The 19,551-nt window shown below is 38.5% G+C and overlaps 1 protein-coding gene across 2 annotated transcripts in view; it reads left to right on the forward strand.

The window, feature by feature from the left end:
- Positions 1-19,551, forward strand: part of Dcdc1 (doublecortin domain containing 1) — a 402,669-nt gene that overhangs the window by 74,974 nt on the left and 308,144 nt on the right. For both annotated transcript variants that reach the window (XM_052722390.1, XM_052722391.1), the window contains exon 6: positions 7,197-7,290. In XM_052722390.1, coding sequence (XP_052578350.1) covers positions 7,197-7,290 — 94 coding nt within the window. The remainder of the gene's footprint in view (positions 1-7,196; positions 7,291-19,551) is intronic.

Here is a 19,551-nt window from a genome sequence, read left to right on the forward strand (position 1 = left end):
TCCACAAGCTTTGTGCTACTATTGTACTAGCATATCTTGCATGCAGGACATCATTGTAGATCAAAGGGTCTGTAGCTGAGTTGTTTTTTCTCTTTCTCCTTTGGTAGCATGCAAAGTGCTTTCCAGAACCATGAACACTAGTCAGTAGGGGTGAGGCTCTACACAGGCATAAGCTTGACTACTCCATGTTGAGTGAGTTGCGTAGGCATTGTCTTCAAAAACATAACCTTGCCATTAGTTTTTGGAGAGCAATCAATAGCATTGGCAATAGCTTGGGTGTGGTTGATATATTGTGTTCCCTAATAAACCTATCTGGGGGTCAGAGAATAGAACAGTCACTAGATTAGACACAGAGGCCATACTGTGGTGGCACACACACTTTTAATCCTAGTATCGGGAGGCAGAGATCCATCTGGATCTCTGAATTCAAGGCCACACTGAGAACAGAGCCAGGCATGGTGGCACATACCTTTAATCCCAGCACTTGAGATCTCATATCTTTGCTTGGGAAGGACACAAGCCTTTGATCCCAGGAAGTAATATGACAGGACACAGAAAGGTATATAAGATGTGAGGAAACAGGAACTCGTGCTCTTAAGGCATGAGGACCAGGAACTAGACACTTTTAAGCAGTTCAGCTGAGATCTATTCAGGTGAGGACTCAGAGGCTTTCAGTCTGAGGATATAAGATCATCTGAGGAGTTAGCAAGGTGAGATTGGCTGTGGTTTGTTCTGTCTCTCTGATCTTTCAGCATTCACCCCAATATCTGGCACTGGGCTTTTTTTTTATTAATAAGACCGTGTAGCAATTTGTCTTACACCTGGACAGTTTTGGGGTTCCCTTTGGCCAACAACTGGATTAAACATAACCCATTCCTGGAATTGGAAGCTTCATTTGGTGATGAGAGATCTCCAGTTGGGGCTTCATCTACTCCACTATTTGGTGATTCTATGTAGATCACCTTTATATATGTATATATTTTAGGAAGTGTATTTGGACTTTCCTTTGGACCGCCAGTTCACAAAAGAATGAAATGGAGACATTATTAATTATGAAAGCTCTGCCTTAACTTAGGCTTGTTTCTAACTAACTCTTATAACTTAAATTAACCCAGATTTTTTTAAATCTACATTCTTCCATGTGCTCATTACCTCATCTCCATCTTGCCCATCCTGCTTCCTCCATGTCTGGCTGGCAACTCTGCCTTTCTTCTTCCCAGAGTTCTCTCTGTTTAAAAGTTCCTGCTATACCTCCTGCCTAGCTACTAGTTGTTTAGCTTTTTATTAAACCAATTACAGTCACATATCTTTACACAATATAATCAAATATCTTGCAACAAGGAAGGTGAAAGTTAAAACTATTATGTACTAATAAATTGTAAAAAGAAGGAGGTAAAATTGTTCTCTAATGAGAGAAATAGATAGCAATGGCCCACAGTCATGTACTGAGTTAACATACAACAGGAGCATCAGGAATGTTGAATGGTCAAGTAAATACTCTACATCTTGATTATGCTGGCACTAACACAGATGTATACTTTTTTTTTGCCTTGCCTCAAAATTTACACTTAAAATACATACAGTTTAGTACATGCCAATTAAGGTCAATATAGCAGATTATATAAATAACAATGTGTTTAGGTTTATTATCTGGGATATCTAATTATCCTGAGACTGTATCAATTAAGAATAAATGCTGTTGTGGAATATAATTTTAACTATGTAAAGATGTTTATGCTACATTTGTTTATGCTGCATTTGTTTGATGATGTAAGGATGCATGTTTCATTATGTAAAGATGTGTTGCATTTGTTTCACCTTGCCTGTCTAAGGCACCTGATTGGTCTAAGAAAAAGCTGAATGGCCAATAGCAAGGGAGGAGAGGGATAGGTGGGCTGCCAGGCAAAGAGAATAAATAGAAGGAGGAATCTAGGCTTGAAAAGAATGAGAGGAGGAAGAAGAGAGAAGAGAGCGAGGGAGAAAAGAAGGGAGACATCCAGGGAGCTAGCCATCCAGGCAGCCGCCACCCAGCCAGACACAGAAGAAGCAGGACATACAGAAAGGAAAGGTAAAAAGCCCCAAGGCAAAAGGTAGATAAAGATGAAGAGAAACAGGTTAATTTAAGTTAAAAGAGATAGCCAGAAATGAGCCTAAGCTAGGCCGAGCATTCATACTAATAAGAAGTATCGATGCCATGATTTGGGAGTTGGTTGGTGGCCTAAAAACGAATGCCTGTTTCAAAATGGTGCCGGAGAGATGGCTTAGTGGTTAAAAGCACTCACTGGCTACTCTTCCAGAGTACCTGTGTGACAGACCACAATTGTTTGTAAATCTAGTTCCAGGGGTTCCAATATTCTCTTCTTGCTCATAGGCACGAATCACACATATAACGTGCAGATATACATATAGGCAAAACATCTATACACATGAATTAAAATTTTTAAACAGTTTTATTTTATTTATTTGTTTGATTTTTGTTTTGATTTGTTTTGTTTTTCAAGACAGAGTTCCTCTGTGTAGCCTTGGTTGTCTTAGAACTAGCTCTATAGACCAGGCTGGCCTTAAAACTCACAGAAATCCACCTGTCTCTATCTCCTAAGTGCTGGGATTAAAGATGTGTGCCACCACTGCTGGGTGATTTTATTTTATTACCTTAAAATTGTTTTTATTTTGAGACAGGGTTTCTCTGTGTAGCTCTAGCTGTCCTGGAACTCACTGTGTAGACCAGGCTGACCTCAAAATCTGAGATCCACCTGCCTCTGCCTCCTGAGTGCTGGCATTAAAGGAGTGTGTCACCATGCCCAGCTAAAATAAATAAATATTTTTTAAAGAATAAAATAAGCAAGGAGTATGTGCTCATGGATTAGTTATAAAGTTTCTCCATTATCTACTTCTTATTCATATTTTAACATAAAATATCAAAACAACACAATTGAACACAAGTTGATGAGAAATAGTTGTCCTTACAAATCAGAGTCATGTTCATTTCTAGTGAGAGCAAATAATTATATCTCACTGTCTTTTTGTCTGCTGCCTTTATGAGAAAAAGATAGAGCACAGTTGAACAAATTTGCCCCAGGACTTATCCAGAACAATATACTCAATTTACTTTACATAATGGATACAAACCCAACATCCTGGGATCATCAGGTTAAAATGGTGATGATAAGTCTGACTCTAACTTGTAAAACATTAGTCTTGGCAGACATTTAAGCTACTATATGCATTTGTGTTTTTAAAATTTCTAATCTGTTGACAGTCTTTCAGTTAGCAGAAAAAAATCTGTAGAAACAGATCTCTCAACAGATTCATGATAAATTGGAGTTCTTTTCCACTGAGTATGTACAATTAATTGCAAGAGGTGAAATATTTTTAGTAATTCAAAGAATTAATTTCATAATTATCCATTCATCTTCACAGTTTTCTGCCTGATAAATTTATTCTAAATTCTTCCCTGGGTTCCTACTTAAATAATTAAATGGTAAGCTTTTATATTCACACAGTAATGCTGTTTTAATCTATTTGCTGGACAAACATGTAATGAGTCAGTCAGTACACATCAACTGCCATCATCTCAGAAACATACATCCTCTCCTCAATTTGTTTTCTAACAGATACATGATTTTAGTGTCAAATAGTAGAGAACTCTTTTTTCAAACAGACATAATAAAAAAGAAAGTAAGAAATCCAGAGGGAGGACCACTGTGCATAAGGAGTGATGGGATTCCGGCCGGTTCTTGGGACTCTGTAGTTGTTCCAATGTTGGTAAGATGACTGAACAAAAGACAACCCTCCTTATGGATGAGTATGCCTTTCTTGAAGTCCCTTCTCATGTCTTATTGTCCATCCCCAACCCACTCCCTGTCAGTGAGCTGGCTCTACAGCGCGGTAACTCTGACCAGTCACGATAACTGCAGCCTTCCTTGCATCAAACTGAGTCAGAAGTGCAAGAGTGAATCCCTAAAGAAAATGTGTGCTGTGTATTGAGGATGTGGCAGAGAATGGGTGCTAAGTAGGCAACCACCAGTATTGCTGTGAACGTGAAGATGTCTTCTTACTTTATTTCCTAAAGACAGCACACAAGGCCTGTGCACTGGCACTAAAAAGAATTAGTTTTATTTGAAAAAAAAATTCTTCTGGAATTACCCTTTAACTATAGCATAATTTTATAAAATTGTCAGCAGTGTTATAAACAGCATTTATTAGAATGTTTATAAAATATAAGATTAAGAATAAAATGAGTTAAATTAGGAATACATATTAAACTGCATTCATTCGTTAACCCAAAATATTTTTAAGACTACTAAAGTCTACCAAGTACCCAGGATATAGTGATGAACAAAGGTAGCCACATGCTGTCCTCATGCTTTTAGTCTGGAGGTAGACAAAGACATTTGTAAAAACAGCGCTTAAATGTAGGTGGATGGTGCAGGGAAATCTTCTGAGATGAGAAGCAACCGACTGATGGTGGGAAGCGCTCCATCAGAGAACACAGCATAGGAAAAGGCTCCAGGGCAGAGTGAGCAAGATGCATTTTGGGAGTAGGAAGGTTAGTGTCATGCCAATCAGGCTGCATCACTGTGACATAAAACAGAGGAAGTGTTGTTTTAGTTCATAGTCTGTTGTTATTTCTGGCCCCACAGTCAGGCAGAACAGCGTGGTGCTGGGAGCATGTGGCAGGGGAAATACTGAATAGGTATTAGATAGCTTAAAGCTTAGAAGATAGTTGAAGATGAAAGTATTGACATGGGGGTTGTCAGATATGTATTTGTCTAATATAAATGGAAAACTGAAGGAAGCAAATACAGAAAGGGAATAGATACAGCCCCAAGCACATGTCCCTGGTAATGTGTTTCTTCCAACCAAGCTCCACCTCTAATTAACCATTTTGGGAGTCCATCAAGGGATGAATAAATTAGAACAAAGCCTCAGAAACACATCAGTTAGCAAGCAAGTCCCCATATGCGATACCTTGTATTTAGACTACAGCAGCATGGGATGTGACTTAGAAAGAAGCTTGCAGACTTTTTCTTCCTTGTCATCTGAAAGCCCTGAAAAGTCATTTAAAGGATTTGAGTTAGGAAAGTAACAGAGGGTAACCAGGTTAATAATTTTAAATAGATGACTTTAATGTTTGGTAGAGAATGAATTGAGCATGTCAGAATAGAGGCAGGCAACTATTAGCCAACTATTGTAAGGGTCCTAGCAAAGCACAAGGTGTGTGTGAGTTAACATCTATATGGACTTGTATGATTTTTAGAAGATGAGAAATGACAAGCCTTGTGATGGCATGAATGTGTGACATGAGGAACAACAAAATGTCCTGGATTGTGAGGACAGCTTTTACCTCTGGGTAGACACTTTCCCTAGAGCATGGGATTCTAGAGCACTAGTCTCGCAGAAGGATGAATAGTTTTCAGTATGGGATATGGTGACCCTGGAGCCCATTTCACACAGGCAGCAATATTGAGTAGATATTACATAGCCTAGAGCTTAAAAGACAGTCTCAGGATGAGTATTCTGTTTGGGAGTTGCCAGTATACAAATGGAAGATGAAATTTCATGGCTCTGTCTTAAGAATGCCTTAGGAGAAAAAGTAGAGCCAGAAAAAGCAAGGCCTAGGGCTTATCATGAAAGACTGTTGTGAAGACAAGATTCACAAGCCTATAGAAAGGAGCAGAAGAAATAGTGTTTAGGAGGAGAAAGCAATCAAATGATGCTCATAATTCAAATAAGTGAGAGTTAAGAAACATCTTTATCCTCATCTGTAATCTTTTTTCTTTTCTTCATATATATATATATATATATATATATATATATATATATATATATATGTTTTACAAGACAGGGCTTCTCTGTGTAACATCTCAGGTTTCTCTGTGTAACACCTCTGGCTGTCCTGGAATTCATTTTGTAGACCAGGCTGGCCTTGGACTCACAGAGATTCTCCTGCCTCTGCCTCCCGAGTGTTGGGATTTTAGGTGTACACCACCGCCACCTGGCCCGGGGAGGGGGTATAAATCTTTGAGGAAGCTATAGTTGGTAAAATGAAAGCTAGAAAGAATGGCTTGAGAGTGAGTGAGAGAAGAGGGGATGTGAAGAGAGGCCATAGGCAACTCCCTGAAACACCCCTGTGAAGGGGGAGGGATGGCTCCAGGGACATGTGGAGCACAGGAGCCATTTAATTAGCAGACAGTAAAGACAACGATGAGCAACACCAATGAGAAAAGAGCAGCTGCAAATACTGGACAGAGAACTGGTGGATAATTCTTACTGCTTAAAATGCCAAGAACAAATGCTGTTGAAAGCATACTTGCATTACACGAGAGGGACTCCTCTCACTATATATAATATAATTGAGAGAGAAAGACATTGGCTAAGGAAGTAGGCTTGTAGCTTTGGCAGGATGAAGAGGAGGCTCAGTCTTTTCTCTATGTAGTTCATACAACCCAATGGAAGAGGATGGAGAAAGGGAAGCTTGGTGGAGGTAACAGATGGGGATGGGGAGAAGCATACACTGTGCAAAGTGAGAGAGATACGGACAAAGAAATGAAACTGCAGTGACTGAGCAGTGCTTATGGACCAAGGAGGATGCTGAGGACTGTAATCATACCGGTATGTTCAGTTTTGTGACTTTCTTCTGTGGCACGAGGCTTCTCAGTATGTATATGACAAGGACAGCAAGATCCACTCAGATCTAGACTTTTGTGACAAATGTGAACAAGGAAGAGTGACTTCAGTGAGGAAAGGTGGTGGGTTTGAATAAGATTCTAGAAAGAATGTGACAGATAAGAGAAGTAGCATCTTCTCACAGTAGAATAAATAAGTGGTGGGCATAGAAGGCATCAAGAGTAATGTGAATATCCCTTGGAGCTTGAATGCATAGCTGTCTATCCAATAGTAACTAAGCAGTCTGCTGTTGGCTGCATGCCCTACCTCCCCCCTTTTCTTTCCCATCCTGCCTCCCTACTTCTCCCCCTTCATTCCTCTCTTTCTTCATCCTTTCTTTTTTCATTCTTTTAAAATACTTCTGCGTACTTTTAAAAATCAACAATTTAAATTCCTTATCCATTTCATATTCTAGAAATCAACAAATTTTATTTTTCAGTGTAATTGTAATAACTGTTTAGAAATCATTTAAATGTATATTTGGTTTAACCAGAGCTTAATATAATAAATTATTTTATCCTGTATAGGTTTTAGATGCCTGCACAATGAAAATGAACCTAGACTCACAGGCCAGATATATTTATGATATGAATGGTAAAAAAATTGAAGATATTTCAGAAGGTAAGTGACAAATATTTTGTAACTCCTGTGATACGATTTTGAAAAAAATTTATAGAATTTTCCCTTTAAGCATTTTATAGAAAAGAAAAATCAATAATTTAATTGTAGCATGGATAAACATGGTATTCTTGTACAAAGGGACACTGTGTGTAATATTCACTGTGTGAAAATACCTTTCAAGGGCACCAGGGTTGTAAGAATCTTTTTTTTTTTGCCACAAGTTTTAGTTATTTTTAAAGCTGAGCATTTAAAATTTAGTGAATCATGAGTAAATAAACAATCATTGACATATCTGGGAGCCAACATTTAAGAGAAATTATTGGGCCTCAGGGTATGGCTCAGTGGCAGTGCTTGGCTGTGCAAGGCTGTGGGTTCAATTCCCAGAGAAAAGGGGAAGAGGGGGAGGAGGGATGGAAGGAGAGCGAAAGGGTGAGGCCAATCTCTAGAGGTTATTCAGGTTGTTTTAACTTGGTTAAGAGGAAAGATTTATAGTTAGAAATTTGGATTTATTTTTTTTTTCCATGTGTGGCAAGAAATGGCTTCTCTGCAGCACTCAGGCAGGCTGAGGCAGGAGGGCACAAGTTTAACCACTAGTCTGCACATGATCTCAAAAGAAAAGATTAGTGACCCACATAGTGAAGTAGCCACAGACACTGCTGCCTCATGGCTGCCAGAGGCGTTCAGATGCATGCCTCATGCTTTATGGGTCCCAGAAGTGTGTGTGCTGTTATCACATTTTAATGCACGCCTCACTCTGTGTTTTTGCATACTTATAAAAGCTTATGTCAGCTGAAATCAGCTTATGTGGCTACTAACCCTGGACTTAAAATACTTGAAGAGACTAATCCAATTGGAGGAACTTCCAGCCTTTAGCACTCCTCGTCACTTAATAGTAGGTTCTAAGAACTGTTTTTCTTTGTTATTGTGATGTTGTGCATTCACTGATTAGAGTCCCTAATTTTCTGTTGATTATCTTACCAACCTTGACTTAGGAATGGTTGATTTTTATGTACAAGATAACTTCTAGTTTAAACAAATAAATACTAATACTCTTGATTTCCTCTGGCTTTTTTGTTGTTGTTGACTTTGTATCACATCAGAAAGTTATCTAATAAGGTCTAATGTTAAGTTCACAGCAGGTTTCTCTCAAAAGCACAGATTAGCAGTACAGTTGTACTAGTGGTTAAAAGCAACAGGTAATTCTTTTCCTGCCTCCTACTTCTCTTATAGAATTATGTCTACTTTCAAACATCCCTCCTGTGTTATGAGAAATGAGCACATTTGTCCAACTTTTTTGTATCTTAACTACTCTAGCAGATTAATACATTTTGATGAATCAGAAAAGCCACTCTTCCTGTCAAGAGCAAGGCCACCAGTCTCTTAGGACCTTTATGGGGGTGTCTTTTTAACCGACTGTGCTTTCTTGAGGACCATTCTAGACCATGGTGGGTAGTGTTGAACTTACTCCAGTGAGTCAGAACAGTGTATCAATTAAGCAAGTCCAAGGCTATTCTGTGGCCAACAGAATGCTCACTGCCTATTCCATTTTCTATCCCATATCCAATGACAATGTCCAAAATAACTGTGCTGTGATTATTTATTTGTGTGTCTATTTATGCACATGGTCATGTATGTGTGTAAGTGCATATATGTGTGTAGACAGGCGGTCAGCTTTGGGTGTCTTCCTCAGGTCCTCTCTATGTTAGGTTTTGAAGCAGTGTGTCTGTCATTTCACCTGGAACTCAGTAAGCAAGACTGTAGCCAGCAAGGCCCATGGCCCGCCTGTTCCACCTCTCCAGCAGTGGGATTACAGGCACACTGGACAGTAACCTAGACTGTAGCCAGCAAGTCTCTGGGCCTGCCTGCTCCACCTCTCCAGCAGTGGGATTACAAGCACACCGTGCAGTAATCTAGACTGTAGCCAGCAAGTCTCTGAGCCTGCCTGTTCTACCTCTCCAGCAGTGGGATTACAGGCACACCATGCAGGGCCCAGGATTTTACATAGGGAACACAAACATCAACTTTTTGTAGAAAGATTAGAATTTAAAGGTAAAAATTCCAAAAGAATCTAAACAATTCAAGTCAAGGCAGAAGTAAATTCCAGGCTCAATTTACCTTTGTGGATGAAATTCAGTAGAACTTCCAACTCCTAAAGTTAAGGCACAAAGAATGTGAAGTTCTTCATTTTCAATTGCTGCAGTACCATCGAGATGTTCTTCTGATGCTGGATTTCCAATGGAATTCCTCCAGGAGCCAGTTTCTGGGTTCCTGGAATGGGTGCCATCATTTAGGTTCTGAGAAGTCAATTTAGGCCTACACCAACCTTTTCAGGCCCTCATTATGCCACCAAACAAAATAATTAGAACATCAGTACCACACCCATCACATTCAGAACACACCTAGTACAAGAAACTGGACATTTCATCCAAGAGTACATTTCTAGGACCCAACAATTGGCACAATTCAGACCCCAGGAACATGGCAAACTCTAAATGAAAGAGTACAGAGGTGAAGAAATATTGTCTGTCTGTCTTGCCAAGATGACAGTCAGTCTACGTAGCTGGTCAGAGTCTGTGGCCTGAGATGTACCTTGGGAAGCTCTTCTTGTTAAGTCATGGTTTATGGTTTGATAAGTGTACAGTGTCCCCAGGAGAAAATGGACTGATGTACACTGGCTCCTGTCTCAAACAGCTGGACAGAGTATGGTGAAGTGCCTTCAGTGTGAATTCAAAATCCAGTTTATGTAAGGAAACTGTTTCTATATAGTTTCTATACTTTATAAACTATATAGAAACAGTTTCTATCAGACATTGGATGGTTAATTAGCTTCTTTGAGATCAGTTTCCTTATTTGTAAAATGGATTACAGTAAATATTTTCACAGGTTGTTTTAGGGATTAAGTAAATTATACATCAAGTCCTTAAATCAGCATTGTATAAGACTAGTTTTTATCTCTATCACTATCAAAATCATTATTCTCTAAGAGAGCACTGACAGTGCCCTGTGCTTGCAATGTTTGGAGGTTTGCCTGGGTAGGCACTCCAGTGTGGTTGAGGCTCTGTTCTCTTTTGTGAAGTGTTCCTCACATCTTAATGCTCATTTTTGTCTTGGTCACTAATTCTAGACCCATGCTGAACTCAGAGTGGTTCTTGTCTGGTGGCAAAGTGCCCAGTTTGTTTCAGAAACACAATTTTCACAAGTGTGTTCTAGCAACTGCCACATGGACCTCTGCCCAGGGAATCATTAAAACTCAAGGAACCCACTTCAGCGGCATGGGTTCCTCCTTATAGTCACCCTTAAGGAACCCACTTCAGCGGCATGGGTCGCTCCTTATAGTCACAATCACGTCTGGCATAATAACTTCAGGTCGAGTTTTGAACTGAAACCACTATTCACGTTTTCAGTCTCATGTTCTCTAAGGCCTTGATGAGGACCGACCTCAATGCCTTCTCCTCCTGCGGCGTAGCGTCTCCTCAGCTGTTCAGCGTGTCCGGCTTGACTTAGTATTTTGATCTGGTACGTTTCAATGCAGTGTTTCATATACCTGTTCTTTCCAGAAGAGTTTGGAGTTAGCCTTCTTTTTCCCTTGGCTTCCTGCTCCATGCTTGCACTATTTTGACATAGGTCTTGAGTTATTTTTTATGTGGTGTCTCTCATAGTAAGAGACATGAAGAGAATATATTTCAAGCTTGCCAATGGTATCCTTTGTTCAAGTCAGTCTTACTCATTTTCACTTCCTTGAGGTCAATAATCCTGCCAAGGGTGGCTTCTCTCACAGCCCGACATCTAATTTGGATGTGGAGTTCTTGGTCTATTACTCCCCTGCCTGTAGCATGACTTATCTGGTCTTTGTCTTCCCTTTGTCTTAGGACCCAAGTTTGTGCAATGTTTTTTCTTGTGTAACTTGTACCAGTCTTCATCTCTAATTGTTTTATGTCCTGTCCTCATTAAAGAGTCCCAGTCATTTGTACTCTAACTTGTCTGTAACATGAACACCACCTCTTCACAGTTTTTTATACTCAGCTTTCTCTGGGGAAAGACTCAAGCTGCTTTCCAAGGACTTATAGAGAGTCCTTTTCTTTCTTTCTTTTTTCAAATAATTTTTTTTATTAAGAGATTTTTCTATTCATTACACACCAACCACAGATTCCCCTGTCCTCCCTCCTCCCACCCCAGCCTTCCCCCACAACCCACTCCCCATTCCCACCTCCTCCAAGGCAAGGTCTCCCATGGGGAGTCAGCAAAGCCTGGTACATTCAGTTGAGGCAGGTCCAAGCCCCTCCTTCCTGCACCAACGCTGCACAAAGTGTCTCACCATAGGCACTGGGCTCCACAAAGCCAGCTCATTCACTCGTGACAGGTCCCAGTCCCACTGCCTGGGGGCCCCCTAAACAGTTCAAGTTAAACAACTGTCTTGCTTATCCAGAGGGCTTAGTCCAGTACCATGAGGGCTCCTCAGCTATTGGTCCACAGTTCATGCGTTTACACTAGTTTGGCTAGTTGTCTCTGTACTTTTTCTGGTCATGGTCTTGATGTCCCTTGCTCACAGAATCCCTCCTCTCTCTCATCGATTGCACTCTTGGAGCTCCACCTGGGACCCAGCCATGGATCTCAGGAAATCCAGAGAATCATCAGGTCATACTTCAAAAACCTGTACTCCACAAAGTTGGAAAATCTGAAAGAAATGGACAATTTTCTGGATAGGTACCACATACCAAAGTTAAATCAAAACCAGATAAACTATTTAAATAGGCCAATAATCCCTAAGGAAATAGAAATAGTCATTAAAAGTCTCCCAACCAAAAAAAGTCCAGGACCAAGTGGTTTCAGTGCAGAATTCTTCCAGAATTTCAAAGAAGAGCTAATTCCAATACTCTTCAAATTGTTCCACACAATAGAGAGTCCTTTTCTTAACTGAAGATGATAAAATGTTCTTTTTAGAATAAGTCTACCATTTATACATGAGCCACACTTTGGGTTTATGTGATTTAAAATCATGATAAGTTTGTGATAAATAAATTGAGAGTCAAGTTGGATTGCTGTAGCTTATTGTAAATGCTTGCGAACCAGCTGCAGGAATGTAACACCAGATCTTCCACATTTCTGTTTTGGCCCATGATTCAATTTAACATAATACATTTGATTTTAGCACTTGCAAGGCAGAGGCAGGCAGATCTTTGTAAGCCTGAGGTCAGCCTGGTCCTCACAGACAGTTCCAGACCAGCCCTGTCCCAAAACAAATAGCAGCTACAACAACAACAAAATAATGTAATTGCCTTAGGTAGGGTTTTGTTGCTGTGAAGAGACACCATGACCACTGAAACTTTTATGAAGGAAAACATTTAGTTGGGGCTGGCTTAGAGTTTCAGAGGTTGAGTACATTATCCTTATAGTGGGAAACATGGTGGTGTATAGGCAGACATGATGCTGGAGAAGGAGCTGAGAGTTCTACATCTTGATCCACAGGCAACAGGAAGTGAACTGTCACACTGGCTGTGGCTTGAGCATATATGAGACCTCAAAGCCCATCTCCACAGTGACATACTTCCTCCAACAAGGCCATACCTCCTATCAGTGCTACTCCTATGGGCCAAGCATTCACATATGAGTCTATGGGGACCATAGCTATTCAAACCACCACAATAATGAATAATTTAGAATTCTGGTCAGCAGATCTAGGCTGCCTAGCTGGTCTTGGAACTGGTACCCATAATTTAAAGACAAGCCATCTCTATAGTATATGTAGAAGTTGCCTGGCATCATTCTTTAAAGTGCTAGCAGAGACTATTTTCCACTATCTAATACTTGAAATGATTATGTCATCCTCAGTCTTGTTTCAAGTTTTAAAAGTTCAATGCATGATTTAAGAGCAAGCATCAGTCACCTGCACAGTAAACCAACCATGAGGAGCTAGGAGGTCAAACTGCCCACTGCACACCTGGAAAAACCAAAACTTGATCCAACCCCAGCCTGGTATTTTTTTTTTAAAGCCAGGGTTGTTGGAAACAATCCCAGCTACACTTAATTGTTGTGATCTTTCAAGCTCAAATTCTACATAGTTTTTGTTTACTATAAAGTTGAAAATCAGACTTTCAGGAAAAATATAACTATAAACTTTATATCCATGACATACTCCATAAACTGCTAGCTTACTTCTGATATTAAAGAGCAAGCAAACAAACAAACCCACCAAGCACAGAGCTCCTACATATTAAAGTACCATCTGTGAGAGGCCACACCGCTAATCCCCCCACTCCGTAAGTCTGTCTTTCATTTTGTTGTTGTTTGCTACTCAGAATCACTTATATTATTTCTAGAGCTCCTGACGAATTGGTCTCATAAGTATAACGCTTTCGTGAATTTTGTAAAACATTCCTGAGTTCATAGCAGCTGGTCAAAAGTGAGGTCAGCATAGGTACTGTTGAAGATTATTGTCTTCTGTTGCTGCAGTCTGATGTAGAAATGTGCCCTTAACCTTACAAACTTGACGAATTGTACTTACTTTCAAATTTTTAAATGTATTAACTGTAATACAGTAATTAAAAGTATGGTACTGGTGTGAGAATAGACGTAGAGATAAATGGAATTGAATTTAAGAGTCTAGAAATAGCCTAGCACATCTGTAGTCTGTGGTCACTTGGCTTGTGACAGAGATGTTAGGATATTCATCAGAGATGAGTATTTTCTTCAGCCCTGGTGCTGAGTCAAGTAGGTTTCCACATGCAAAGATTGAAGACAAATCTAATTTCCTATCTACAAAAATTATCTCAAAATAAATAAAAAATCCAGGAGCTGAAACTGTGAAACTCTTAGAAGCCAATGTAGGAGCAAATCTTTATGATCTTGAACTTGGCAACAGATTTCTAGACATTAAATCCAAAGCATGAGCAATAACAGAAAAACTCACAAATTTGACTTCATTGAATTGTAGCATTTTTGTGAATTAAAGGATATTATCCATAAAATGAAAAGACAATCTACATAATGGAATAAAATATTTTCAAATCACATCTAATGTGTTTAATATTGAGAATATATGAAAAAGTCTTATGCTCAATTTCAAAAAGACAACCTAATTAGAAAAATGGCAGAACCTGAGTAGACATTTCCACAGAGAAGATATACACTTGGCAATAAGCACAGAAAAGATGTTCAGCTTCCATAGTCATTAATCATTTTGGTATATATCAAAACCACAATGACATAGTGTTTTATAATACCAGAGGGCTGTACTAAACCAGGCTCACACACAGCTATGTATAACAGAGAAAAGACAAGTGCTTATAGATGAACATTTTTATGATTAGGCATTTGCCTCTCTTGGATTCTTATATGGTTTTCTCATTTATCTTTACTTTAAAATTTTTTGGAAATAAAAAAGTTGGGTCTCTTGCTGAAGATGAATACCAGTGTTGGCAGTAATCACAAGCCTGTAAATGTGTCCAGTGAAAACACTGGCGTGGGTTAAGGCAGCCAGTCGGTCAAGAGCCATTTTGGGCTAGGAGATGCGACTAAGGAAGGTCTAACCCCAAACTGTCCTCATTGTGACTTTGCTTTGGCTTTAGGGTTCCTTAGAAATATCTTCAGTGTCTCCCAGTGACTTCTAGGCATCAGACTTGTGCTGCTCACACTGCTTAGATGAAAAAATCGAGGGTGTTAGTAATCATTGATGTGTATGTTCACTGCTAATTTACAGTGTTGAGAATATTGTCCAAAAAACTGTTGGTGACAGTTGGGTACTTATGGGATCATCACCATGGTCATTTCAATATGAGGCTACACAACTGTGTAGTGTGCTGTGAGTGTCCACAAAGCAGTCAAATCTACATGTAGACTCTGGTTTCTGTTAGAAAAGTCCCTTTGACATCTTTAAAACCTAGACTTTCTTATGCCTTCATTAAGATGTGATCATCACTTCTACCTTTTGTTGGGATGAACAATATTTCATGTCCTACTAAGTGTGTGTCCTCCCTCATCTCCCTGAATGGCTTTGTTTCTTGTTTCTTAGCTGTCAAACTCTAAGACTAAAACTATTTATCTGACTCTAATGACTCCTTCCTCATCCTCAAAGTTCATTAGGAAAATGTTGTAATAAACATAACTTCTAGTGTAGAAGATAGCCTAATTATTACTCCCTTTAAAAGACTAGGACTCAGAAAAGACTTTTGTTCTCCCAAGAGTTTTCAGGAGAGAAAAAATAGCCAACAAAGAATGTAAAATGTTTGCTACAGAAGATTCTGCTGTTTTGAACCAAACAAGGAAAAAAAGAAGTTTCAAAAAAGAGTCCTCTATGGTAACTATTGTAACTATTACAACTTCTCTAGTTTGTTGAATTTAAAATACGTTGTAACATATGTAAGTTACATCCTAAGTAAAGAATCTAAATGTAAGTTGTTTGGTGACTTAGCGTTTCATTTCAAGGGGACAAAACTGCTTTATTGACATGAAGTGACTCCTATATCTCCCTGAGTTCTTCTAGCTGTCATTATTATCACTTTTTATACTTAAAAGAAAAAAAGTAAAAAGACCGATTACATTTTTGAGATTTGTGCTCACATGACTGTTATAACAGTAGAACTTTGAGGTATCTTATGATTAACTTTTCTTTGTATATTAACTATGTATGTAATCACTTTGTGTACTTAACTTTCTGTCTAAGTCTGGCTATGTTTTCTATTATATCTTTTATTTTTGGGTCAAAGTTTAATTGGGGTCAAAACAAGGTTTGAGTTAAACTTTTGGGGAAAAGTAACTAGGACACTTTGAAAGGTTATTACTCCCAGGTTTTGTTACATTAATTTATTGAGTTTTATATAGTATACTTTAAAAAATTTACAAAGTCCTTTAAAATTTTATACAGAGCCTTAAAGTTTACAAAAATCATGCCATATATATTCAATTTTGCATATTGATATAGAACACTGCCAATAAGAGTAGACAAATATAATTAATTCTCAATATTTCTTAAGTAATCTTCAGTTTTGTACATACCAATTCAATTATTTTACATCAATACTAAAACTCCAGTCTTTTAGATGTCCAAGAATTTGAATTCACAAAAAGACTTGCATTTTCAATGACACACACAATTATTTTTGTTGAGGGGAAAGGCAAGATTCAGACAACAGAATCCCAGTTTATTTCTATTTGTATAAATCAAGTCATTTAAATAAATGAATTGTGTGTGCTGACCTGGGCTACCAATGTGCTGCTGGGGGTGTATGAAAAAAAGATGTGCATGGTGGTGGAAGCAGAAAGAGGCATAAAGCGTATTGGAAAACTACCAAATGTCCCCTGCAAATGGGCCCTATTCAGAATCAGTAAGCGTATGATGAGTGGAGTGGTTTTGAATATCGCCTTTAGATTCCATGCTGTTTCAAGGCCAGCCCTGAACATGGCAACTCTTATTTCCACACACAGTACCTCTTCACTCTCAATTTAACCCCAAAATCTGATGAACCCATTACTCCATACTTGATTTCATGGAACAAGGAGTAGATATAGTTACAAATGATCAGTCACAAGCCGTGAACCAATGCAGCAAGGCATTAACAATTCACACCATTTCGGTCCACTTGCTCAAGCAGAAGATGTGCCAGCATATTTAATGCACAGCTACTTCGTTCAGTTTAAGAAAAGGCATGACTCAGGCTGCATTTTCAAACCAGAGAAGACTTTCTAAAATGTTGTACTTCCTAAGCCCCAGTGGTCTAACTCTCATGCATGTATCAACAATTAAAATAACCAGGTGTCCGGTAAAGGGCATAACATCTAAATCAAATTTGACTCAGATAAAGCCAGTACGACCCAAGACATCTTCTCCTCTGGCACAGCCTATTTTGTTTGATCCTATCATACAAATCAATGTCTCTTACGGAACTATTCCGCCACTACAGCCCCCACAGGCAATACACCGTCAGTTTAATGGGATCACTGAAAACTAAAACAGCTGTGAATGATGGCTTTAACTATAACAATTGCTTGCTTGTCATTTTGTTCAGTGGGAAAAAATTCCAAATTTGGGTAGGCATTGGTATTTAAGAAAACGACTACTAAATCCTTTCTCATAAGTACCGTAGGGACAATGAGATATGACATATAGCACGTAAACAGAAGTACCCAGCAGCTGTTGTTCGAATGGGAACACACTGATATAGAGCAAACAACACAGGTGACAGCATCTTCACCATCATTCAGTCTTCCCAGAAGGAGTTTTCCAACTATTATCCAAATCCAAGGAAAGAGCATTACACACACACACACACACACACACACACACACACACACACACACACACACACACACACACACACCTTGAATATCCCTAGAACAGACTTTGTAAGTATACTTCCTGGCCTGGGAGGCAGTTAGAGCTGGGAATCTCTCAAGAACCAAATTTGTTTTGTTCAAAGAGTCTTTTTTAGATAGGTCAACTTCATTTTAAAATCTTCCATCTGTATTAGTGGGGAATTTTCCAATGTTTTAAAATTTCTAAACAATATCTTGCTCCCAGTGAGCAGTTTGAGGCTTGCAGCTTGTATCACAAAGCATAAAGAAGTTTCTTTACAATTAACTGTGCTCTGGGCAGTACTTTGCTTCTGTAGAAACATGTACTGTGACAAATGTGAAAATTGAAATATTTTGAAAATTATAATTTTATATATTTAATTGGCATGGATCTTAATGTTAAATTGGAAGCAGGATATTAAAGCCTTTGGTTATTTCCTAAGCTGACTGAAAATAAGTTAATTTCAAAAGCTTTTTATAGTATGATTCAAAGAGCTTCTATTAATGTAAAATGTTGTTTTAGGAGAGGTATGTGTATCCCCCAGCTATACGTCTGGACAGAGCATCCCAGTCTGTCTCACTGACAAATTTCATAATCTTTGTGCTTGCTCTTGAGAGGGATTTTTGGCTCCTTGTTATGTACTGCTGTCTTTGGTATAATCAGGAACATTCAAACTTATTAACAGTGACAAGATTGTTTTAATGTGAGATTGTCCTGAAGTCCAAGATGTTTTTTTGTATATTAACACGTGAACTCAAGTGTGTTTGGAGGCCACAGAGGAAACTGCCTTTCCTTGTTCCTGCTAATTAAAGTTCAGTGTGTTCTTTTCCCTGCATGCTTTACGATGGGGCAGGGTAAACTTCATGATGGTCCTCCAAGGACTTTAAAACATACCAACCTCTCTCTCACCTTGTGGCTAGTTAACACTTTGTTGCTAAGTCTCATGATTTTTACCATAATGTTGATTTTCTCTGTTATTCTCAAATTAATATTATAAAGACAATTAAAATCATTGTGCATGACCCAAGTATGCTTTGAGAAATCTGCTTATGGTCATACTTATCTGTCAAGTTTTTAGCAGGCTGTAAGAAGTTATAGGTTCTAAGTGATTCAGTGATTCAGTGTGCTGCACTCGTGGTCTAAGACTCATCTATAAATGGCCTTCCACAGCACACACAAAGCACTTCTTTTACCAAACTAAAAGACATCATGACCTAATATAGTAATCAGCATGATCTGTCTATTCCACAATTTACATGTCATAGTTTAACCCATAAACTTATGCAGTTATTATTTGTTGAGTAAAGATAAAGTTAAACTATCCAAACAGAACACTGTGACCTCAAAGTGCAAAGGATTTGAGATTTAGTGGAGGAAGGCAATGGGAAGGGAGAAGTTAAGGACTAACACTACTAGAAGAACAGGAACACTGTAGAAAATGTCAAGGAAGAGGCAACTCTTTCTAAATAGATTACATGGGAGATGGTCCTTGAAGGATGAGAGTATATTGATTGGCAGATATCAAACAGGAGTTACAGGCATTTGACCTTTCACATCATTCACTTTGGTTAAATGTTCCATTTCCACCCACCATCCTCAATCTTGCCTATTGAGATTATTAGTTATTTTAGCATTATTAAATCATCATTAAAGACTTAAATATTAAATATTATTAAACTATTAAAATTATACAAATGTTATATTATTAAATTAATTATTAATTTTCAATCTACTTGAATTGGTAACCTGAGACCAGGAGGCAAACATGTTAAAATTATACAGCTTGCTGCCTCCCTGTCTGTAGATAGAAATTTCTCCATAGGCAGCTAGGCTTGTTCTGGGCAGTACTTCTTTTTTCTAGTTACATGTACTCTGGCTGAAATGTAAACCCACCAAAATTGTTAGACTAATTTTAATTTTACCTGAATACAGAATCTGTGATTTAAGAAAATGTATTCAAAGCAACTATCCAT

Source organism: Peromyscus californicus, unplaced genomic scaffold (assembly GCF_007827085.1).
Source record: "Peromyscus californicus insignis strain IS unplaced genomic scaffold, ASM782708v3 Scaffold_7__1_contigs__length_154581171, whole genome shotgun sequence".
NCBI lineage: Eukaryota > Metazoa > Chordata > Mammalia > Rodentia > Cricetidae > Peromyscus > Peromyscus californicus.